Source organism: Oratosquilla oratoria, chromosome 12 (assembly GCF_046742065.1).
Source record: "Oratosquilla oratoria isolate Oo_2021 chromosome 12, ASM4674206v1, whole genome shotgun sequence".
NCBI lineage: Eukaryota > Metazoa > Arthropoda > Malacostraca > Stomatopoda > Squillidae > Oratosquilla > Oratosquilla oratoria.
The window spans coordinates 47,308,955-47,334,758 of NC_134788.1; the positions used below are offsets into that span (position 1 = coordinate 47,308,955).

Here is a 25,804-nt window from a genome sequence, read left to right on the forward strand (position 1 = left end):
TAAGGCCTACACTAGGCAGCTCCGTATCCATCACCACCTGTCATCCCCATCCATAAAGTTGTCTAAATCGAATTTTTAAAACAACTGATAGTTTCAGCGCTTACTACATGGTTACTAAGTTTATTCCATTCATCGACCACCCTATTAGTAAACCAATTCTTGCCTATTTCCTTCTTAAATCTAAATTTGTCCAGTTTGTACCCATTTACTGCGAGTCCTGCCCTGTTGTTTTATTATGATGACCTTGTTTGCATCACCCTTGTTATAGCCTTTGATCCACTTGAACACTTCTATTAGATCACCCCGCACTCTGCGTCTTTCCAGAGAGTGTAAGTTTAGGTGCCTAAGCCTCTCTTCGTAAGGCAAATTTCCGAGTCCTTGTATCATTTGGTCCATTCTTCTCTGTACTGATTCTAATGAATTTACGTCCAGTCTGTAGGACGGAGACCAAAACTGTACCGCATAGTCCAAGGATGGGTCTAACTATCGCTAGGTAGAGTTTAATAATTACCTCTGCACTTCTATTCGTTTACCGTCCTAGCAATGAAGCCTAATGCCCTGTAGCTTTATATTTCTGGCGCTAATACACTGCTTCCTGGTTTAAGGTCCGGACTCACCAGAACTCCCAAGTCCCTCTCGCACTCAGATTTTTTCTAAAAACGTGTTATCTAAGTTGTATCTATTTTCGGGGTTTGTGTAGCCCTACGTTTAACACGCTACACTTAGAGATATTGAAGTTCATTTTGCCACTTCACCGACCATGTTAACAGCTTATTAAGGTCATCCTGCAGAATCTGGGCGTCGTCTCCTGACCTAATTAGGCGTCCTATTTTAGTGTCGTCCGCAAACTTACTAACATCACTATTTAACCCTTCGTCTAAGTCGTTTATATACATAATGAACAACAAGGGACCCAAAACCGAGCCCTGGGGAACCCCGCTAGTAACATTGCCCCACCTAGATTTTATTCCATTTATGGTGACCCGTTGCTTTCTGTTACTAATCCAAGCTCTAATCCATTCTAACACTTTCCTCCTATGCCATGGGCTTTGATTTTATTTAGTAGTCTCTGGTGTGGCACTTTGTCGAACGCTTTGCTAAAGTCAAGGTAAATAACATCGTAATTTTCATTGTTGTCTGCCGCCTTATATACCTTAGTGTAAAAGGATAGAAGATTAGTCACACATGGCTTACCCTTGGAGAAACCATGCTGTGAATCACGAATAAAATTGTGTCTTTCGATGTGGTCTCTGAGTCTATTTACTATTATTGATTCAAGCATTTTTTCCTATAACCGATGTCAAACTGATTGGCCTGTAGTTGCATATAGACGATCTATCTCCCTTCTTAAAAACAGGAAAAACGTTTCCCTGCCTCCAAGCAGTTGGAACAGAACCAGTGTCCTACCGATTTATTGAATATTTCAGTTAACTGGTCGCAGATTTCAAATTTACACTCTTTAAGCACTCTCGGAAAAAATTCGTCAGGATCCGGGGATTTTGTAGCTTAAGTCTTTCAACCTGCTTGACTACTTCCTCTTTACTAATGCTGATATTAGTTAGACTACTTTCTTCATCCCCTCTGAAAATCGGATCGCAGTCAGGTACTTTATCTAACCTCTCATCAGTAAATACCGATAGAAAATAATTGTTAAACTCCTCACTCATTTTTTCTTCCGATTCAATCATGACATTTTCATTGTTTTTAATTGGTCCTATTCTTTCTTTATTTTTTGTTCTATAAGAGGTGAAAGAAACCCTTTGGGTTGGATTTTGCTTGACTGGCAACCTTGATTTCATAATTACGTTTCGCTGAACGTGTATTCCTTTTAACCAGCTTTGCCATTTCGTTATATCTTGATCCAAGGTGTGATTCCCCGTTTTCATTTTACGTAAAGTCCTCTTTTCATTCCGATCTCATGTTTCAATCTGTCCGTCATCCATTTGTGAGATAATCCTTGTGTGAGAAAGCAGAGTCACACAGGTCACATTGGAAAGGCTTCTCTCCTGTGTGGGTCCTCATATACTCTGTGAAATGACCCTTCCGTGAGAAAGCAGAATCACACAGGCCACACTGGAAAGGCTTCTCTCCTGTGTGGGTCCCCATATGCCGTGTGAGATCACCCTTTTGTGAGAAAGTAGATTCACACTGGTCACACTAGAAAGGCTTCTCTCCTGTGTGGATCCTCATATACTTAGTGAGATAACTCTTCCTTGAGAAAACAGAATCTCATAGGCCACACTGGAGAGGCTTCTCTCCTCTGTGGGTCCTCATATGCCGTTTGAGACTACCCTTCTGTGAGAAAGTAGATTCACACAGGTCACACTGGAAAGGCTTCTCTCCTGTGTGGGTCCTCATGTGGTCTGTGAGATTACTCTTGTGTGAGAAAGCAGAATCACACAGGTCACACTGGAAAGGCTTCTCTCCTGTGTGGGTCTTCATATGGTCTGTGAGACTACTCTTGTGTGAGAAAGCAGAATCACACATGTCACACTGGAAAGGCTTCTCTCCTGTGTGGGTCCTCATATGCATTGCGAGACTACCCTTTTGTGAGAAAGCAGAATCACACAGGTCACACTGGAAAGGCTTCTCTCCTGTGTGGGTCCTCATATGCATTGCGAGACTACCCTTGCGTGAGAAAGCAGAATCACACAGGTCACACTGGAAAGGCTTCTCTCCTGTGTGGGTCCTCATATGTCGTTTGAGACTACCCTTCTGTGAGAAAGTAGATTCACACAGGTCACACTGGAAAGGCTTCTCTCCTGTGTGGGTCCTCATGTGGTCTGTGAGATTACTCTTGTGTGAGAAAGCAGAATCACACAGGTCACACTGGAAAGGCTTCTTTCCTGAGTGGGTCTTCATATGGTCTGTGAGACTACTCTTGTGTGAGAAAGCAGAATCACACATGTCACACTGGAAAGGCTTCTCTCCTGTGTGGGTCCTCATATGCATTGCGAGACTAATCTTTTGTGAGAAAGCAGAATCACACAGGTCACACTGGAAAGGCTTCTCTCCTGTGTGGGTCTTCATATGCATTGCGAGACTACCCTTGTGTGAGAAAGCAGAATCACACAGGTCACACTGGAAAGGCTTCTCTCCTGTGTGGGTCCTCATATGTCGTTTGAGACTACCCTTCTGTGAGAAAGTAGATTCACACAGGTCACACTGGAAAGGCTTCTCTCCTGTGTGGGTCCTCATGTGGTCTGTGAGATTACTCTTGTGTGAGAAAGCAGAATCACACAGGTCACACTGGAAAGGCTTCTCTCCTGTGTGGGTCTTCATATGGTCTGTGAGACTACTCTTGTGTGAGAAAGCAGAATCACACAGATCACACTGGAAAGGCTTCTCTCCTGTGTGGGTCCTCATATGCATTGCGAGACTACCCTTTTGTGAGAAAGCAGAATCACACAGGTCACACTGGAAAGGCTTCTCTCCTGTGTGGGTCCTCATATGACTAGTGAGAGAACTCTTCCATGAGAAAGTAGAATCACACAGGCCACACTGGTGAGACTTCTCTCCTGCATGGGTCCTCATATGGCGTGTGAGACTACCCTTGTGTGAGAAAGTTGATTCACACAGGTCACACTGGAAAGACTTCTCTCTTGTGTGGGTGCTCATATGCTGTGTGAGAGTATCCTTTTGTGAGAAAGCAGAATCACATAGGTCACACTGGAAAGGCCTCTCTCCTGTGTGGGTCCTCATATGCCTAGAGAGAGAACTCTTTTGTGAGAAAGCAGAATCGCACAGGCCACACTGGAAAGGCTTTTCTCCTGTGTGGGTCCTCATATGGTGTGTGAGATGACCCTTTAGTGAGAAAGCAGAATCACACATGTCACACTGGAAAGGCTTCTCCCCTGTGTGGGTCCTTATATGCCTAGTGAGAAAACTCTTTTCTGAGAAAGCAGAATCACATATGCCACACTGGAAAAGCTTCTTTACTGTCTGGGTCCTCATAAGCTGAGCAAGAGAAGCCATTTCCAATAAAGGAGAACACACAGGTCACACTGGAAAGGCTTTTCTCTTGTGTGTGTCCATGTATCTTTTGTGAGAGCATCCTTTTTTGAGAAAGCTGAATCACACAAGTTACACTGGAAAGGATTTTCTCTCGTGGGCCATCAAGTTATTTTTTAGGTGACAGTTTTGTGTGAAAGCTTTATCACATAAGTCACACTGGAATGGCTTTTCTCCAGTGTGGAGAAAGCTACATTGCACAGGTCACATTGGAAAGGCTCATCATGTACTTTGTGAGAGAATCCTTTTTTGAAAAGGCACAACTGCACAGGTTAGACTGGAAAGGCTTCCCTTCAGTGTGGGTCATTATGTGATATCTAAAATAACCAGTGATACAATTGTGGCACAGATGTCACACTGGGTCTTTTTCATCGTATGACAAGTACAGAATCTATAGATAGCTCATCCAAAGCAGTGGTGATATTTACCTTCAACCTGTAAAAAAAGAAAGAAAAACATGTAATCATAACATTGACATCTGTCTCTGAAAGTGTGCAATATACTTTAATAAGATAGTGGAAGATTTGCACACAATATATTTCATACTCAATTTTGTACTTAAAGAGACCCTTTGTACATGCCATGACCTATCATAGAATAGAGTGAAACACAAACAGATATCCTGCTATCATATATTCCATTCTACTTTGTCATTAGAAATGAGGTGAAAATGATCCTATAGCTATATGCATACTCATTCCCCCACAACCACAATGACTCAAATTTTGCTCTAGGCTTTTCATCGTGTCATGAAATTTGGAAGTGGTCAGTGGCCAGGTGGAGAACACAGTCATATTTCAATACAACTTCATAACATACCATGTTTGGACTCACAAGATCTGAACCTAAACATGACCAACTCAAGGAAGGTTTATTCAGCTCATCTGACTCAAATAAGTTATACAAGTCACATCGTTTAAGACACACACACACACACACAATTCAACGAACGGACGGCTTAGAGGACGTTCTGAAGAAAAAGTGAAATTTCGTGGATCCCAAAGCAAAGGAAGTACCTATTGTATTTACAGGGTGGGGGGAAATTGCTCCTGGTGTAGGGGAAAGTAAGGAAAAAGGAGAAGGGGAGAGATTACTGAGGGAAATGGAAGGAAATGAGGAAGGTGAGGACTTGGCCCAGGCAGGCAGACGCCATCTAAACAAACGAGGTGCGTACCAATTTAGCGATGACGAAATGTCTAACAAAAATGTAAAGATTAGAAGTATAAATAAGAGCAATACAGTAGAAGGTGATGAGAATATTTTCCAGGGATTTAAAGAGGGTGGGGGGGACACAACCCCCCCCCCCCGATTAACAAGACTAGAAGAGAAGCTCGATAAGATGATCGAGCACTGGGAATTTAGGTTCGGTCACGTTAACAACATTGTGCAGAGAGTTGAAAAATTGGAAGAACTAGAGAAGGCGGACAAAAACTTAACTAAGGAAATTGAAGAATTAAAAAAAGTTAAAAGAAGTAAAAGAAGAGAATAAAGTCTTAAAGGAGAATAATAAGGAGAACAAGGAGGGTTGGAAAAAATCCAAGAAAACAGCAAAGTTGCATTTACTGACATAATCAAACAGCAAATGAAAGAACAAACTGAAGACTCAGTTATTAAAGTGATGAGACAGAAGGAGAATATAGTAAGAGACTTAGCAGATAGAAAGAAATGTATAATTATATTAGGAATGGAAGAGAAACATAACCCAGATAGAACCACAAGAATCAAAGAGGAAAATGAAAAAGTAAGAAATTTACTATAATTAGTTCAGGAAGATGAGCCAGAAATTATGAAACAAACCAAAGAGAAATTCAGGCTCGGGAAAAATAGTACAGGCAAGACCAGACCAATTAAGATTAAATTCAGGTCACAAACTACGGCTGAGAATATCTTATCCAAAACAGGGAAACTAGCAACAAGTGAACAATATAAAAAGGTATGGATAAAAAGGGAAATGAATAAAGAGGAAAGAGAGGAGGAAATAAGGAAAAGACATGAAGCTAAGAAAAAAAACGAGACCAGAACGGAGAAAGAAAAACAAGAATTCTACTGGAGAGTAGTGACTATGAAATTGAAGAAATGGAACATAACAGAGAGAAACACAAAAGAAACAGAGAATACAATGGAAATAACAGAAAGTTAAGAGTATCCTACACAAATATAGATGGATTAATAACAATACTGAATGAACTGAACAAATATCTGAAAGAAAAAGATCCGGACATAATGGGAATTGTTGAAACAAAATTAAAAGGTTCACTACCACCCAACAGCATAGGACACAATACATATAATTATTGGATTAGAAACAGAGAGAAAAAACAAGGGGGTGGAGTTATGTTCCTGACTAAGAAGGATATAAGCGTGAAGAATGTCACATATGGAAACAATACAGTAGAGATGATTATGATAGAAGTAGAAGATAGAGATAAGAAGAGCAGAAAATTTGTAATAAACTACGTGCCCCCAAAAACAGCCTCGTGGGAAGAGAATGAACATAAAAGTATGTTAGAAGACACAAGAATAACACTAAACAAGATAATGGAAGATGGAGGAAGAATAGTTATGATGGGCAACTATAATTGCAAAGAAATATGCTGGGAAGAGATGACCGTAAAGGGTGGAGAAGACTCATGGGGTAGTGTTCTACTTGAGATGATTACTGACCACACAATGACACAATGGATCCAAGAGAACACCAGGTATAGAAATGAAGAAGAACCATCGAGACTAGACCTAATATTCACATCAGAACCTGAAATAGTGGAAAAGATAGAATACCAGGCATCAATAAGCAAAAGTGACCACATATTGGTAGAACTAGAACTAAATGAGAAAAAATACATGAAAAGAAATTAACAATATAGAAAAGGAAGATTGATGTATGAAAAAGCAAATTTTGATAAAATAAGAGAATTCTTCCAAAATGAAAACTGGGAAAGAATACACAAAGATGATACAACAGTAGAAGAGAAATGGAATATTTTGACACAAATCTATAAAAAGGGAGTAGAAAAGTATGTCCCAAGACAAAAACAGGAAAAAGAATATATAAAGTGCTGGTACAATAAAAGTTGTAGGGAGATAAAAGACAAGAGAGACAAAGCTTGGGCCAAATGGAAGAAAAACAAAAGACCAGAAAAATGGAAAATATATAGTTGTTATAGAAATGAATATGTACAAGCGTGCAGAGAGGAAAAGAGAAAATATGAAAAAGATGTCATAGAAAAATGTAAAGATCAACCAAAACTATTCTACAGATTTGTAAACAAACTGAAAAACAAACAAGATTTGGAGAAATTAAGACAAGGAGGAATTGAATACACAGAGGAAATTGAAATGGCGGAAATTATGAACAAACATTTTAAATCTGTGTTTACAAGGGAGACCATACAACCTGAAGAGATTGAATGGAAAGAAAAAGTCCCCCCTATGAAAGAAATAGAAGTAACAAAGAATGAAATATTGAAACACTTGAGTAATCTTGATGTCAGAAAATTGCATGGACCAGATGAAATGGCAAACTGGATTTTGAAAGAATGCAGGAATGAACTGGCAGATATAATACATAGCATAATAATCAGTTCATTGAAAGAAGGTAAAGTTCCAGAAGATTGGAAAAAAGCAAATATAGTACCTATATATAAAGGGGGAAATAAAGAAGACCCTAACAACTATAGGCCAGTCTCTCTAACAAGTACAATAGCAAAAATTTGTGAAAGTATTGTAAAAAAAAAAAAAAAAAAATAGATGGGTAAAATATTTAGAAAAAAAACAACGTGCTAAATCCAAGACAATTTGGATTCAGACAAGAACGATCATGCGTCACCAATTTAATATGTTTCTATTCAAGGCTAATAGATATAATACAAGAAAGAGATGGATGGGCTGATTGCGCATTTCTAGACCTAAAAAAAGCTTCTGACAAAGTACCACATAAAAAGTTGCTTAAGAAATTAGAAACTGAAGGAGGAATACAGGGCAAACTACTAAATTGGATGGAAGACTTTTTGCAAGAAAGAAAAATGAGAGTAGTGATAAGAGACCAACACTCAAAATGGGATGAAGTAATAAGCGGTGTTCCACAAGGAATGGTTCTGGCCCCAATAATGTTTGCTATATATATTAATGATATGGAGAAAGGAATTGAAAGCTATATGAGCTTCTTTGCAGATGATGCAAAACTATTGAAAAAAGTGAACACAGAAGAAGATTGTGAATCACTACAGAGAGATCTAAACAAAGTACAGGAATGGAGTAGGAAGTGGGAAATGGAGCTCAATACAAAGAAGTATAGTATAATGGAAGTTGGAAAAAGTAAAAACAGAATAACAGGATCATATAAATTGGGAGAAGAAGGAATAAAAAAAGTAGAAAATTAAAAGGACCTGGGAGTCATTGTTATGAATAATATGTCACCTGAGAAACATATAAATAAGATTTTTGGAGAAACCTATAATTTAATAAGAACAATCAAAGTTGCTTTTACATATCTGGATGAAGAAATGGTGAAGAAAATTCTAATCACCCTGATAAGACCAAGATTGGAATATGCGGCAACGATATGGTCACCAAGTACAAAAAAATGTATAAAAAAACTTGAAAGAATACAAAGAGCAATTACAAAATTGGCACCTACACTCACAAAACTATCATATGAAGAGAGACTAGCAAAACTTGAGCTACAGACACTAGAGCAAAGAGAGAGAGGAGATTTGATAGCTATTTACAGAATCATGAAAGGCATAGAAATTACTGATAGAGAGAATCTAATAAAATGGGATGACAGAAATACAAGAGGACATGGAAAGAAAATAAAAAAGGATACCTATAGAAGAGACCTGAAAAAGAACAGCTTTCCTCACAGAGTAATAGACAGTTGGAACAAGTTAGATGAGAAAGTGGTGTGTGCAAAAACAATACATGAATTTAAAAATAGTTTAGATAAAATGAGATATGAAAACGGGACACCACGAGCATAGCTCCCCTTCTCGTAAAATACAATTAGGTAAATACACTCACTATCCGAGTTACGACCTAGATTGGTTCCGACCAACCGGTCGTAAGTCGAAACGGTCGTAACTCGGACCGTATACATTCGAGGTGTAAAAAAAAAAAAAAATCCACTTTTTGGTTGTACACAAACTACAGTCTGGAACAGAGTGCAGCGCTTTTTTGATAAGTTGGAGGAAACACCTAGTTGGTAATGTATTGGTATAGGGGAGATTTGTTTATCGAGTGACCGAAAGGATATAATAAGAGTAAATCACTTGGTAGTTAAAATATAAAATGGATGATGAAGAAGATAGATAAAAATAGTGAACCAATGAAGAAAAGATTAGATGTTAGCAGGGTCGAATCAATGACAGACATCATCCCAAAAAAAGAGAGTTGCAACAGGAAAACGCCCAAGAGGAATCAAAGGTATGAAAATATATCATTTTCAGGGTTTGCAAAAGAAAATGGAATACTAGGTAGAGGTATAGATTAGGAAAGGGAAACAAAGTATGAAAATATTCTAAGAAATCAAGAGATTACAGAACTAGTAAATGAAATTATAGATCTGAAAGCTGAATACAGGGCAATATATAAAGAAGTGAATGTGTTGAATAAAACAAAATGCTGAAATTAGCAGGGACCTTAATGACCTAAAAAAAGAATTAAACATAGTCAAAAGTGAGAAAGGAAGAATGAAAAATTAAGATACTAACAAAAGTGAGGCTTTCAAAAAAGAAGTAAAAGAACAAATACTAGCGGTGACCGAGAAAGTTGGAGAAACCATAAAAGAGAAAAATATTTAAGAAATAAAAAATCAATGGAAAGTGGAACAAAAAATAATAATAATAATAGATAAATGAATAAATAAATAAATAAATTAATAAATTGTTCAAGTGGAAGAAAATGCAAAAGAAACAGTCATTAAAGTAATTAAAGAGAAAGAAAATTGGGTCAGAGACATAGTTGATAAAAGAGTGTATAGTAGTTTATAGTATTAAAGAAAAACACAATGTAGCTAGATCAATCAATCAAATCAGCCATTCTGAGTCCACTGCTGAACAAAGGCCTCTTTCATAGTGCTCCATGACTTGCACAACCACGCCATCCTCTGCCATGTCACTCCTGCAAACTTCTCAGTCTCGTCTCTCTACCTTTTGTCTGGTCAACCTCTTCCATGATTCCTATCTCGTGGCGTCCACCCAGTAATACACTTGCTCCATCGCTCTATCAGTCGTTCACACAAACTTACCTGCCCAATTCCACTTCTTCTCTTTTACTGCCTCCACAATATCTTTCACTCTAGTCTGCTCTCTCACCCAACTTGCTTTCTTTCAGTCTCTCAGCACTATTCCCATCATTGATCTCTCCATTCTCCTCTGTGTAGTCCTTAGCATTATTTCCATTGCCTTCGTCAGTTTCCAAGTCTCACGCGTGTAGATTATTGCTGGTACAATGCATTGATCGTAAACTTTACGTTTCGAACATAAAGGTAGAGAGCCTCTAGGATTTTATTATACTTACCAAACTCTTTCCAACCAATTGTAATGCGTCTTTTTATTTCATTGTCATGATCGTTTGTCACTTTCACCATCTGACCTAAATAATTATACTCTTCAACTTCTTCAAGACTCTTACCATCAAGTACAATCTCTTTACTTTGAACTTTCGTGTTGAACATTACTTTGTTTTTACTTTTATTCATTTTTAAACCTACTTTAAGACTTTCTTTGTATAGATTGCTCAGCATATCTTACAAGTCTTCTGCTCTTTCTGAAATAAGAATAATGTCATCCTCAAATATTAGGTGGTTCAAATATTCGCCATTAATCTTTAAACCTTTATTTTCCCAACTCAACCTTCTGAAAATATCTTCCAAGCAAGCTGCAAGTAATTTGGGTGAAATTGTATCACCTTGCCGTACTCCTTTCTCGATCTTGATATTTTTTGTATCTTTATGTAGTCGAATTATAGTGGTACCTTTCGCATAAATCTTTCCTAAAACCCTTACAATCTGTTTGTACCCTACTTATGTAGCGAGTTTAGTATTGCTAATTGTTCTACCGAGTCAAAGGTCTTCTTTTAATATACAAAAGCTAAACACAGAGGTATATTGTATTCTGTAGTTTTCTCGATTAGTTGGTTTATCACCTGCAAATGGTCTAGAGTCAAGTATCTGTTCCTAAAGCCTGCCTATTCTCTCAGTTGGTTTTCATCTAAAACTTTACCTAGTCTATTTGTAAGGTTCTTGGAGAATACTTTATTTACATTTGATAGTAAGCTAATTGGTCGATAGTTACTAAGGTCCTTCTGGTCTCCTTTTTAATGGAGCAAAATCACTATAACATTGCACCACACATTAGGAATGCTTTCTTGATGTAAGCACTGGGTATACAACTGAGTTAATTTAATATCAATTAATCTACCTGCGTCATTCAAGAGATCTATTGATATACCATCTTCCCCATGTGCTTTTCCTTGTTTCATAGTTTTTAGAGCAAATTCTACTTCTTCCTTTGTAATCTCTGGTACACTACTAATGTCTACACATGAATTTACTGACTCAACTACAGTCTTTGATGAGTAAAGCTCTTGGTAAAATTCTTTTACTCTTTTTACCATTCTGTCTCTGCATTTAACGATTTCTCCATTTCTATCTTTCACATGTATCATTTGTTGTCTTCCTAAAGCATGTCTGTGCTCGGTCATTTGAATACTTTTACCTTTCTGAATAGTTTCCTCTATTTCATCCATGTTTCTTTTTCTTTTCTCTAATCTCTGCCTTTTGTTGATAAGCTTGTTTAGTTCTACTCTTTATTTTTCATCTCTCCTGCTTTAAATTTGCATGGTCCTTCTTCTTTTAATTAGATAATTTGTAGCTTTGGAGTATTTGTTTTCTCTAATGTTTTTTGTATTTCCTACTTTCTCTGTTGATTCCCTAATGATATTCAATAAATTCAAATTAATATCTTCCACGGTGTCCTCATTAGTCCTTAGAGCTTTGAATCTATTTTTCATTTCTAACTGAAATTTCCTCTTATCATCCTTAACCTTAGCAAGACTGATTTTCTTTCTTAAAATCAGTTAATTTCTCTTGGCTCTGAAACTGAATTTAGCTGTGCAATCTACCTTTCTATGGTCAGTACCTATGTTAACTCTATTTATCACTGTAACATTACTAACGCTTATACTCTCATCTCCTAAAATGAAGTCTATTTCATTCTTTATTGTTCCATTTGGACTTCTCCATATCCCTTTACAATCTACTCGCTTTTGGAAGAAAGTGTTCATTATCCTCATGTTGTGGTTTTCTGCAAAATTGACTAACATCTCACCTCTGTCATTTCTTTCACCAACTCCAAACTTCCCAATGCATATCTCATCTCCCATCTTCTTATCATCACAGAAAGACTCAATTTCATCGTCTGAACTCTGCCCATAAGCACAGGAGGTAATGTGGTTGGACCTTTAGGAGACAATGACCCACCAGGAACACCTGGTTTTCTTTTGGTTGTGCTGTTCATATTGGCTATGATGGGGGGTTGGCAGTAATCTCACCTCAGTACCAACTGGTTTCTGGTGAGATATTTCTCTGTTGTCATCTTATTATATTTGGTGAAGCCCTATATCTATAGGGTGCCCAAAGGTCCACACCGTCATTATGAATTTCCCTGTTCGCCACCTGGGACATGCCAATTAGCAGTGGGTCCTGTGACTGTGAATGTGAGCTGCTCTTTGTCTGATCTTTCTTACAAAACCTGTTCGATATGGGTGACCCTGCAGAGATTTTCTCTCTATCGACATGGCTTTTGTAGTCATTAAGATTCTCAAGCCTATCTACCAAGTCAAGGTGTCAACTCTTGGATAGCTAGATACTTAAGAGAAAAAGAGAAAGAAATAGCAAAAGTAACTCTGAAAGAGATACAGGAGGAGGGGCAAGAAATGGAAAAGGAAATAGAGGAAGTGCATAGAATGGGACTATACTCTAAAGAAAAAATATAGACAACTAAAATTTAAACCAAGTCTTCAAATGATAACAGAAATACTAACAAAAACAGCAAAGTTGACAAAAAGCGAAAATTACAAATACATATATGGATAAAAAGAGAAATGAGTGATGAGGAAAAAGAGAGGGAAAAGACACTATGAAATGAAGCAAATGAAAAAAAATGAAAGAATAACAGACACCGCAAAGAGCGAGTTTTTTGGGAGAGTACTGGACCTGAGGCTGAGAACAAAGGGAAAAAAAGAGGAAAAAGGAAAAAATTAAAAGTAGCATATACCAACATAGATGGGATGATTTCAGGACTAAATGAATTAAACAACTCTCTGGCAGAAGAGAAACCGGATATAATGGGTACCGGGGAGATGAAATTAAAAGGTCCACTTTCACCACTGTCACCACCACTATCGGTCCTCGACCGTTTACACTTCTATTAGTCTCGTAATTCCACTCACAAGGCCCCTTGCCTTCGTTACGTCAGTTTCACTAATTTTAAGTTCATCTTATTCAGAAGGCCCCATGCCTTGTGCTTCTCATACTTCAGTCGAGTCCTTAGGTTAAGTAAAGTGATTTACTTCTTTTTCTTTTCTTCTCACTAGTTTACTCTGTCTTTGGTTACACGATCTCTCTCCGTCTGCCTCGAGATCTCTATACCATAAGCCAAGCCACCTTCGTCTGACGTCACTAATTTTTCTAATCCAATCTCCTCTTACTTCTCAAATAAATGTCACTCCTTATGGGTGTGACTTTGAATTCATGCACCAATAACATTTCTCCTCCTCCACCTTTTTCCTCCAATCCGGAAAGCTGTTACATTGTCACAAGCAATATCGTTTACCTCAGCATTTGTTAAATGAAAAATAGCTTTGTGCTCACAGCATGTATGTTACATCAGCAATTATTACAACAGTCACCTCCCGTTGGCCATGTTTACACAGATTGAACGGCGTCTCCAGTCTTGTTTATAAAAACAGTCAAATCCGAGCTACCGCGAGTCTGCCTCAGCTATTGTTGCTTGTCGGCGACTAAACAACCCGCGGACTCAGCATTTCAATACCCTAGTGTTTCATAACATTATTAGCATTCGTACTCCGGTCCTCTTCATCTACTGAAGTTTCTACCTCCATCTACCGGCCTCTTACATCCACTACCACCAAATACTGTGGGACAAGGTTTATATAATCACTGGATAAGAAATAGAGAAGAAACAGGGTGGAGTCATGTTTTTAACTAAGAAAGGCTTAAATGTGACAGAGATAACAGAAGGAATAATATGCAATTGATTATGATACACACATACATACATATACCAAAGGCTTTCCCACTACACAGATGGTAGCCAAAAAGAAAAAGGCATAGAAACCACTCCCACCCATTCTATTTCCTATATATTCCACTCCCCTCCACCCTCCCTCTTATCTTGGCACCTCCTGGATGGCGGCTCATCCCTGCATCCTGTCCACTGCCCTGGGTCAAAAGCAGTGTCACAAGACGCAGCATATCCACAGCAAGGCCACTTCATAAATTCGGCGACCCCTCTCTGTCCCCTCATGCAGAAAAGGAGAAGACGGGGAAAAATCCCTTCAGGCTGTGTCAAGTTTTTTTTCTCATACATACTTCCTCAACCCCCCATCCCCCACTTACTCCCCCTCATGCATCACAGTATCATCTATACACAACCCCTCTCCGTTCACCCCTATCTTCTGTTCTCTACTGTTCCATGTTTCTGCCCTGTACAATGCTGTTGGCACAATCACTCCTTCATATAACCCCCTCTTAGCATCTATTCCCAGATGTCTATTTCTCATTACACTTTTAAATCCACCAAGGCATTTACTTGCTTCTCTCAATCTACATTCTACTTCCACCCTTTCCTGCCACATTCGCACCCAAGTACCCAAAATTATCCACTTTCTCCAGTCTTTCACCCTTAATGCTCACTTCTAGCCTGCTGTCACTCTCTCCCCTTGTACATCTCATCACCTTACTTTTACACACATTTATCTTCAGCTTCCTTCTCTCACACCTTCTCAAACTGTCACCAACTTCCTCAATCCCTCCTCTGATCCTGCTACAAGTGCAGTGTCATCAGCAAACAACAACTGCACCTTTTATCTTTTCTTCTCTACTTGATTCGCCTTCTTTTCTCTTTTAATTTCCAAAACATCTTTATATTGTTTTCAAAATTTTTTGTCATACTTTTACCCCATTTCACATCTGCTCTCCTCTTTGCTTCCTTTATTTTATGCTTAACTTCCCTTCTCTTTACTTTGTAACTCTCATACAATTCCCTTGTCCTTATTTGCAGCCAATCTATGAATGCCTGCTTCTTGTCTTCTACACATTTCTTTGCTTCCTCACCCCACCACTCACTACCCTTTCTTCTATTTCCTCCCGCCCTCCTTGTTCCACACACCATCTTTGCACACCTTATGATTCCTTCCTTGAACTATCTCCATTCCTCCTCCACTCCTAGTTCTACTCTATCCTTTACTCCATCCCACTCCTCTTTCAGCTTCTTATACTCACTCTCCTTTTTTTCCTCATTTAAGCAGTTCACTCTAAGTACCTCCCTACATTCTGCCCTTTTCCTCTTTCTCCACCTATTCTCCATTATGATAAAAGTTGAAAACAATGACATGAAAAGTAGAAAATTTGTAGTGATATATGTGCCCCCAAAAACATATTCTTGGACTGAGAGTGACTATTCCAAAATGTCAGAAGATACAGAGCATGCATTAAATGAAATACTGAAAGGAGGAAACTTAGTAATTATGGATTACTTTAACTCTAAAGAAATATGTTGGGAGATGACAGTGAAAGGTGGAGAGGACCTTTGGGTAAATATAGTACTGGACATGACCACTGAATACACAAAGGGTAAAAGAAAATACCCGGTATAGAAATAATGAAGAACTGTCAAAACTCGACGTAATATTTACATCTGACCCTGAAATTGTGAATGAAATGGAATACAAGACACCAACTGGGAAGAGTGACTACATACTAATTGAGTTTGAACTACCGTAAAAGAGGAAATTTATTTAGGAGGAAATAAGAAACACAGAAAAGGAAGACTAATGTACAACAAAGCAGATTTTGAAAAACTCAGAAAATTCTTTCAAAAAGTGAATTGGGAAAACTTCTTTAATGAAGAAATAAAGATGGAGGAGAAATGTATAATATTAAAAGAAATATATAATGAAGTAGACAAATATGTACCAAAACATAAACAGGAAAAGGTGTACATTAAATACTGGTACAACAAAAAATGTAGTGAGGCAAAAGATAGAAGAGACAAAGCTTGGAGAAGATGGGAAAAAAAAATGGGTAATGGGAAATATATATCAAACTAAGAAATAAATATGAAAAAATACTCAGGGAAGAAAAATAAAACTATGAAAAAGCCACAATAGACAAATGTAAGGATCAACCTAAATTATTCTACGGATATGTAAATGATAAATTAAAAATATACAGAAAATAGTGAAACTGAATCAAGGTAATGTGGAATATATAGAAGATGTAGAAATTGCTGAAATTATGAACAAACATTTTGAATCTGTATTCACATATGAAACTACATACAATTGGGATGAAGGAAAGGGAGAATGATCCCCCAAATGAAAGAAATAATTGTGACAGAAAGAAATAAGGGACCAAATAATAAACCTTGATGTCAGGAAATCACACAGCCAAGATGGAATTTTAAACTGGATACTAAAAGAATGTATAAATAAACTAATAGTCAAAATATATAAGATAATAGATTGCTCACAAGATTGGAAAAATGCCAATATTTAAAGGGGGAGATAAGGAAGACCCAACAAACTATAGACCAGTCTCCCTTATAAGCACAATTGCTAAAATATATGAAAATTTGATCAAAAGTAGATGGAGTAAACATCTGTAAGAAAACAATATACTGAATCCCAAACAAACTGGCCTTAGACAAGGAAGATCATGTCCCACAAACTTCATTTGTTTTATTTAAGGTTAATAGATATAATTCAAGAAAGGGACGGATGGGCAGATTGTGCTTTCCTGGATTTACAAAAGGCTTTTGACAAAGTACCACACAAAAAGCTATTAAGAAAACTCAAAACAACAAGTGTGCAAGGAAAGTTATTGAAATTGATGGAAGATTTCTTTGCACGGGAGGAAAATGAGGGTGGTACATAAGAGATCAATGAAGAAATGATAAATGGAGTCCCATATGGTTCAGTATTAGCTCCAATAATGTTTGATATATATATATATATATATATATATACGAGAAATCACATAAACTCATGATTCTAAATATGCGGAAAACCACCATGAAAACAGAAAAAGCACTTTCGTCTATTCAGACATCCTCAGGGTACATAGAAACGAAAAAGGACACAAGAATATATACACAGAGTATCAGGAAGGGAACTGTGAAAGGTTGTGAGGCTCTATTGTCAACCTGACCCGTTTGCGGCAGCAGATGTTTGGGCTACTACCTTTTTCACAATAAAATTGTCCAGTTTATATGTACCATGACTTAAATTTATGTTATTGACAAATGTATCTTTGATCAGAATGGATTCTATTATATTTCTAGTCAAATATGACTTATTTTTAACAATTTCTTTAGCACCCTCCCAATTTATGCAATGATTAAAATCCCTTAGGTGAATAAATAATGCATTAGAAATTTGCCCACTCTTGACGCTATACTGATGTTGTTTTAACCTTACTTTTAATACTTTTCCAGTCTGAACAATTTAGCATTTGTCGCAATTTTTACATGGCACTGAGTATATAAGGAAGAAGGATGTATATACCACCCAAGCCTTGCTGTTGGACCTCCATAGCCAATCATATGTAATCATGAGTGTCATGGGACTCTGTCAATCAATGTTTAACCTGCAGGGCCATGACTCCTGTCTTTAGTTTAAACACATACATACATACATATACCAAGGCTTTTTCCCCCTTACCAGGGAGGTAGCCAAAAAGGACAAGGCATAAAATCATTCCCACCCATTCCATTCCTGAAAAAACTCCACACCCCTCCACCCTCCCTCCCATCTTAGCACCTTCTAGATGACGGGTCATCCCTGCACCCTGTCCACTGCCCTGGGTCAGAAGCAGTGTCGCAAGACACAGCACATCCACAGCAAGGCCACTTCATTAAATCGGTGACCCCCCTCTCCGTCCCCCCATATAAAGGAGAGGACGGGGAGAAATCCCTTCGGGCTGCGTCAAAATTTTGCTCACACACACTACCTCATCCCCCATTCCCCCGTCCATTCCACCTCATGCATCACAACACTTTCCATATACAACCATTCTCCATTCACCCGTCTTCTGTTCTCTCCCGTCCTTCCTCAACAGACATTCCCCTATTCCCCAAAGTCCCCTTTACCCCATCCATCCATCTCATCCTAGGACGTCCCCTCATGTTCACTCCCTCCACATCTGCCTTCCACACCTCCTTTACTAGTCTTCACTCATTCTTTCCATGCGTCCAAACCATCCTAATATTCTTTCATCAACCCTATCTCCCAGCTCCCTTTCCACCCCTGTTCTCCTTACCTCCTCATTTCTTACTCTATCTAGCCTAGTAACCCCCATCATACTTCTCAGACACTTCATCTCAAACACATTCAAGCTCCTTCTCTCTTCCTCTCTTATGTTCCATGTTTCTGCTCCATACAGTGCTGTTGGCACAATCACTCCTTCATACAGTCTCCTCTTAGCATCCATTCCCAAATGTCTATTCCTCATTACACTTTTTAATCCACCAAGGCATTTACTCGCTTCTCTCAATCTACATTCTACCTCCACCTTCACTCCACCTTTTCCTGCCACATTTGCACCCAAGTATCTAAAACTATCCACTTCCTCCAGTTGCTCTCCCTTAATGCTCACTTCCAGATTACTGCCACTTTCACCCCATGTACATCTCATCACCTTACTTTTACCCACATTTATCTTCAGCTTTCTTCTATCACACACTCTCCCAAACTCTGTCACCAACTTCCTCAATCCCTCCTCCGATCCTGCCACAAGCGCAGTGTTGTCCGCAAACAACAGCTGCCTTCTCCATTTTCCTTAAACATCTCCAATCCCTGACCCACTACCCTTGCATTTACCTCTTGCACTACCCCATCCATGTATAAGTTGAACAGCCAGGGTGACATAACGCATCCTTGACGAAGTCCCACCTTTACCTCAAACCACTCACTCTCTCCATTTCTAATCCTGACACATGCTCTACTACTCTCATAAGAACTCTTGACAGCTCCCAGAAGTTTTCCTCCTATCCCGTATATCCGCATAACCTCCCACAGTGCCTTTCTGTCTACCCTGTCGTAAGCCTTTTCCAGATCCATAAAGGCCCAAAAAACATCCTTCCCCTTTCCTATAGCTTTCTCACATATCTGTCTTACCACAAAGATCTGATCTACACAACCTCTACCTGTCCTAAACCCACACTGTTCCTCACCAATTACTCCCTCTGTTCCTCTCCTAATCCTCTCAATCAAGATCCTCCCATAAGCTTTCCCAACTACATAACTACATATAACAAGCTAATCCCTCTGAAACTACTACATTCACACTTGTCCCCCTTTCCCTTGTAAAGTGGAACTATACAAGCACTCCTCCAGTCCTCCGGCACTCTACCTTCTCTCCAGCACACATTAAATAACCTCACCAACCAGTCCACCATCACTATACCTCCTTTTTTAAGACATTCTGCATGGCATCCATCCAGACCAGGTGCCTTACCTGCTTTCATCATCTTAACTGCTGCCTTCACTTCATCCTTCCTTATTTCTCCTCCATTTTCCTCACTCATCACTCTCATTTTCTTAGCATTTCCCACTGCAGCTATCTTTCCCTCCCTATCCTCCTTCACATTAAGCAACTCCCTAAAATATTCTGCCCATCTTCCCCTTACTGCCTTCTCCTCCATTATCATCTCTCCATCTGCACCTTTTACCTTTTATTCTCTACTTGATTCGCCTCCTCTTCCTCTCTTAATTTCTTTCCAAAACATCTTTCTATTACTTTCAAAATTTTCTGTCATACTCTTACCCCATTTTACATCTGCTCTCCTCTTTGCCTCCTTTACCTTTTTCTTTACTTCTCTTTTCTTTTCTTTGTACATCTCATATGACTCCCTCATCCTATTTTGTAACCAATCTGTGTAAGCGCGCTTCTTCTCTTCTACAACCTTCTTAATTTTCTCATCCCACCATTCACTACCCTTCCTTCTATTTCCTCCTGTCCTTCTTGTTCCACACACCATCCATGCACATTTTGTGACTCCCTCCTTGAACCATCCCCATTCCTTCTCCACACCTACCTCTACTCTATCCTTCACTCCCTCCCACTCCTCCTTCAGCTTCTTCATGTACTCCTTCTCCTTTTCCTCTTCATTTAAAGAGTTCACTCTAAGCACCTCCCTACCTTTTGTCCCTTTCCTCTTTCTCCATCTGTCCTCCACTCTCAACTTACCTTCCACCAGAAAATGATCTGATATTCCCCCACCCTCTCCCCTAGCACATGTACATCCTTGACTCTTCCTATCATAATCCTATTTACCACTATATAGTCCATTAACGCTCTACCACCCTTCCCTCCACCACCCTCTCCCATGTGTACTTATGCTTGACTTTCTTCCGAAACACTGTATTTGCTATCATCAACTCTCTTTCTAGACACATTTCCACCATCAACTCTCCACTACAATTCTTTCCTGGAACTCCACATTTCCCAACCACTCCATCAATTGGCTCCTTTCCTACCCTAGCATTAAGGTCTCCCAGTACCATTACATTTACACTTCTCCCTAAACCCTCTATGCACTCATTTAAATCTATCCAAAAGGCCTCCCTTTCTTCTACACTCTTCTCACTGCCAGGCCCATATGCACTTACAAAGACCCACATCTCCTTTCTCAGTTTCACCTTCATCCACATTATCCTTGAGGAAACCTCCTTCCACTCCACTACATGTTTACCTATCTCTTCACTTACTAGTATAGCCACCCCTTCCCTCTCTCGCCCTCTCTTCACTCCTGATAACCTCCCACTTACACTCCCAAACTTACAATCACCCTTCTCTTTCAGCTTTGTTTCACTCAAAGCCAACACATCCATCTTTCTTCTCACAAACATACTACCTATCTCTTCCCTTTTACTCTCATCTGTACCACATCCACGCACATTAAAAGACCCAAACCTTAGGGTGCTGGTCCGAGAACTTCCAGCCCCTCTTATGCCTCTGCCTTTACTTTTAGGAATTTCCCCTGTGGGGCTACAAGGAGAAGGATGCCTAGTCCCAATCCCCGTCCCTTTCTTCTCGCCTCTTACGATCCAAGTGGGAATACTTGGTGGCAGTATTCTTTTCCCCCACCACAGAAAAAGAAATACTCAGAGAAATGGTACAGTATAGCAACAAGGGGTTGGGGGACAGCATAACGGAGGGACAGTCGTAGTATAAAAGTGTCATCATTTCTCTATGAACAGAGTTTTCCTCTATCATAGACAAAATGATGTGTGGCTCTGGTCCATAGGGGCGCCCCATATAGACCCTAAAGTATTGACTGCATGCTACTTTGCCACAATAACAAGCAGCCAATACCCCAGACGGGTATAATGGTAGGTTATGTATGTGTGGGACTGGGTAGGCTAGGTTAGGTTTAGTTTAGTTTGTTAGATTAGAATTACCCACTCATCTTTTACTTACCCCTCCCAAAAAAACAATTCCCAACTTCCAGGCTCCCGTTCCCAAAATGAGGGATGACTGTAAATAATGGAATATGTGTGGATTAACCTCTTCCATAAGATGACACCTACATAGGTGTCATGAGATGCAAGTAGGCATTTGAGGATGCCAAAATCAGCATCTTGATATTTATTTTGTAGTTATAGAGAAGTTATCCCCGACTTCTTTGAAATAGCTTGATCATATTTTTTGTGTTTATCATTACTCAGTGTGAAAGAGAATGAGTAATGCAGTGGTGACTTTATACTTCAACATGCAAGTATAGCAATGTATCATTGTACATAAGACATCCAATGCTGCGCGCAAGAATCAGAGTCATATTGAACAGGCTAATGGCTTCATTGATTCGAGCTTTCCAGAACATTCCCCTAGTTATCTTAAACTTTTGTTAAATCTGCTTTCTGCTAAATGGGGATTCACTAAATTGGGCTTCTACTGTAGTACAATTCAAAAGGAGACTTGATCAATTCTGGGTGAATCAGGGAATTTAATATGATTTTGTGGATGGAAGGTCTTATACTAGCAGACACACATGGTCAAGGTCAATTGGGGGGGCGACACAAAGGACACAAATCAGAGGAATGACGTACCTAAGCTGGATTTGATTTAGTCATATGACCTGTGTCCAGTATCTATGTAAAATTATGTAAGGGAGGGTATAACTACTCATATTAGAATGCAATGACCTGTAATTAATGCAATGTGGACTTGTGGAGTGAATATATATTTTACTCAAAAGAATACTATAATAAGTGCAAAGTGAATTCACTGCAAACTTCATGATTTTTTTTTTTTTTCGTACTGCAGAAGACAAGATGGAGCTCCATACCCCAATGAGAATGTAAGAACAATTTAAACAAATACGATATACACACTGATACATATAAATATGCTTGCAAGTCTTCATTTTTTTTTTATAAATCTAAAGTACTTGTATATGGGGGCTCAAAATACTCAAAATTATGAGTTAGACAATGATATAGGTAAAAATTGCAGCTGTGTGACCAGCAAATATCTTTATGATGTAATTTTGGAGGTCTCAATTTTCAAGAAATCTCTACCATCATTACTTCATTTTCTAAATTTAGGCATAGAGTTCAAAATACTTGATGATAACAGCTAGACAATGATAGGGGTAAGGATTGTAGCTGTGAGATCAGATCTGATCTGAGCTGACCTAACCTACCCACTGGTATATATGAAATGTTCAACCCAGCTCATTTTTTGGGTAAAATTTTAGAAATGCACACCTATGCAATATAGCATTAGAAAAGTAATTAATTTTATAAATTATAATACATCAACATAATATATGTTATTCTTGATGCAAAGCAATAACAGAAAAAGTTGCTAAAAGCTATACATAAACACAATGAGGCACTTCAACTGCTTAAGACACCATCTGGTAAAATTCTATTTCTGCACATCTACACAATATAGCAGTAGAAAATTAATTATTAATTTTGTAAATTAAAACAGATCAACATATGTAACTTTCTTAGCGGAAATCATTAACAAAAAAGTTGTTAAAACCTATTTACTAATGAGCGAAGTTGCGGCGGCTCAATGATATGCCGTTTGTTTTGATAGATGCCGAGGACGAAGAAATGAAAGGATGATAAATTAATATATTCTATTCCAACCTAACCTGTATTTAGTAATTCAGTACCTTAAATTCTAACGATCATCCTGGTCACCGTCACGGATGATGACTGCCTGATTATTATTGTACCTCGGGCAATTAACAGACGGAGGCAGAGCCCCGAATTCTCTCACAAAGTCCAAGGAAGCCCTACTGTCTTTGTAACGGCACTTTTCATGTCACCGGAGTCAGAGAACACCCGGTCCACAACATGAAAGCTATCGTCTGATAGTGACTGCACTGGCATGGTGTCTGGACTGTACTCTAGTGGCTTCATTCATTAGTCAATTTGCTTGTAGCAAGATTTTTTTTTTTCCACCAAGAAAATCGCCTAATATGTTCATGTTGTATTATAATTTACATTTCTTTTATTTAATTTTCTAATGCTATATCGCATAGGTGTGCACAACTAAAATAATACCCACCATCTTTGGACAAAGGCACGACGCACCAACACCCCAGAACAAAGACCACACATGACACCCAGAGTCACAATCCCCTATATCAAAGGAGCATCGGAGGTTACTGCCAGAGTTTTACGAGAGAACGGAGTGCAAATGGCACATAAACCCCTCAATACCTTAAATCAAAATCTCACCAAGGTCAAAGACTCTGAAGAGCATACACAACTGGCCGGTGTAGTTTACCGCATAGGCTACACGGATTGTGACACGGAATACGTAGGAGAAACGACAGTTATTCAATTTCTTTATTTTGTTTGGTTCTTATTTCCATTTGCCTGATTTTAATTTAGTCGTTTGTTCTTGACACTTCATTTCGGACATTTGGTCCACCTCCATTTGCGTCTTTGTCTTATGTTCTGGTGTTTTTACGCTTGTGTTACGTATTGATGCTTTTTATACACTTGTTCTATGTTCACAGCCATATGACTTATTCTATTTCATTTGTATATTTCATTCTATTTTTGATTGGTACCAATATTTCGTTTCAATTGTAGTGTATCTAATATTGTAAAGAGGTTTGCATTGTACATGTAATTGAGAGTGTGAACCATTCCCAGGTTTACCACTTTGACGATTTATATTTGAGTTCACAATCTTGTAACCATTATACCCCCTGTAGACGATTCCAGGACGGGAATCGAAACGTCGGGCAAATAAACTCTTCACTTGAGTCTGGTGTTTACAATTTTCCAATGTGGATACCAGACTCCAAATCTTCACGTACACATATTTTTCCCTATTTCTACTTTCTACTCTATGTTTTACATTATGTAATTAATATCTCGTATCATACATTTCGCTATTTATATATCATATTCTATTTTCTATTTCTAGTTTTTATTCGTATTTTCATGTAAATTTTCTGTGGGTGTGCTGTGTCTTGCTGCATTGCTTCTGACCCAAGGTGGTAGGTAAGATGCAGGAATGACTGAGAATATGGTGACACCGTCTGGGATCCACACACTAACAATGGCATATACATATTAGTCCACACAAAATAAAGCAGCAAGATGGATCAGACGTGATTACAGACACACTACATCAGTTACTAGGCTAAAGAAAGACATTGAAATTGAAGAAACAAAAAAAGACGAATACACAAATAACAAATGATGTACACAAGCACAAACGATTTAGTCAACATAAAAAAAAGAAACTTACACTATAACTAGACAGTCAGCAAACGGCCCGTTCGCTCTCCTTCTAGACGGTGACAGTTGACCCCGTGCCGGGGTGCCAACTGTACACCCGTATCCGTATCACATTCACCCCCCCCCCCTTGGTCTCGAGATCAACCTATTCTTCGTCTCCTGCTGCGTAGTCCTGCAGCCATTTTGGAGGACGTCTCTCACGTTGCGTTCGTCGAGGTGTTGCTCCCCCATCCACTGCAGCGTCGTGACTTTATCCCTTTTCCGTCATCCACCACATGGCAAAGATCCAGTATATGTCGCGGCACTCCTTCGACAGAGATGTTGTTCCGTGAATTTACCTCCGTCAGTCACGATCCCCCTCGTCCACTGTAATGTGCACTTACCATCCTTCGGCTTCACCCATACCTCCTCCCCCACCTATACTGAGGCAGCGCCCTCTTCGTTCGACAAGGTGTCACGCCAGAGACTACTAAATAAAACCAAAGCCCATGGCATAGATAGAAAAGTGTCTGAATGGATTAGAGCTTGGATCAGTAACTGAAAACAGCGGGTCACCATAAATGGAGTAAAATCCAGGTGGGGCAATGTTACTATCGGGCTCCCCAGGGCTCGGTTTTGGGTCCTTTGTTGTTCATTATGTACATAAGCGACTTAGACGATGGGATAAATAGTGATGTTAGTAAGTTCGCGGATGACACCGAAATAGGACGCCTAGTTAGGTCAGGAGACGACGCAGAGTTTCTGCAAGATGATTTTAACAAATTGTTCACATGGT

General features: G+C 38.9%; 1 protein-coding gene across 2 annotated transcripts; it reads right to left on the reverse strand.

Annotated features, from left to right (window-relative positions):
• Positions 1 to 1,948: 1,948 nt before the first annotated feature.
• On the reverse strand, positions 1,949 to 24,420 carry LOC143030744 (uncharacterized). Of its 2 annotated transcripts, none has more exons than XM_076193948.1 (2): positions 24,013 to 24,420; positions 1,949 to 4,446 (listed from the first exon to the last, which is right to left on the reverse strand). In XM_076193948.1, exon 2 carries the CDS (start codon positions 3,973 to 3,975, stop codon positions 2,230 to 2,232), a length of 1,746 nt encoding a protein of 581 aa, XP_076050063.1. In that variant the 5' UTR covers positions 3,976 to 4,446; positions 24,013 to 24,420; the 3' UTR covers positions 1,949 to 2,229. The 2 variants fall into 2 exon arrangements, with proteins under 2 accessions (XP_076050063.1, XP_076050062.1); XM_076193947.1 differs by lacking the exon at positions 24,013 to 24,420 and adding an exon at positions 23,442 to 23,659.
• Between the last annotated feature and the right edge of the window lie 1,384 nt (positions 24,421 to 25,804).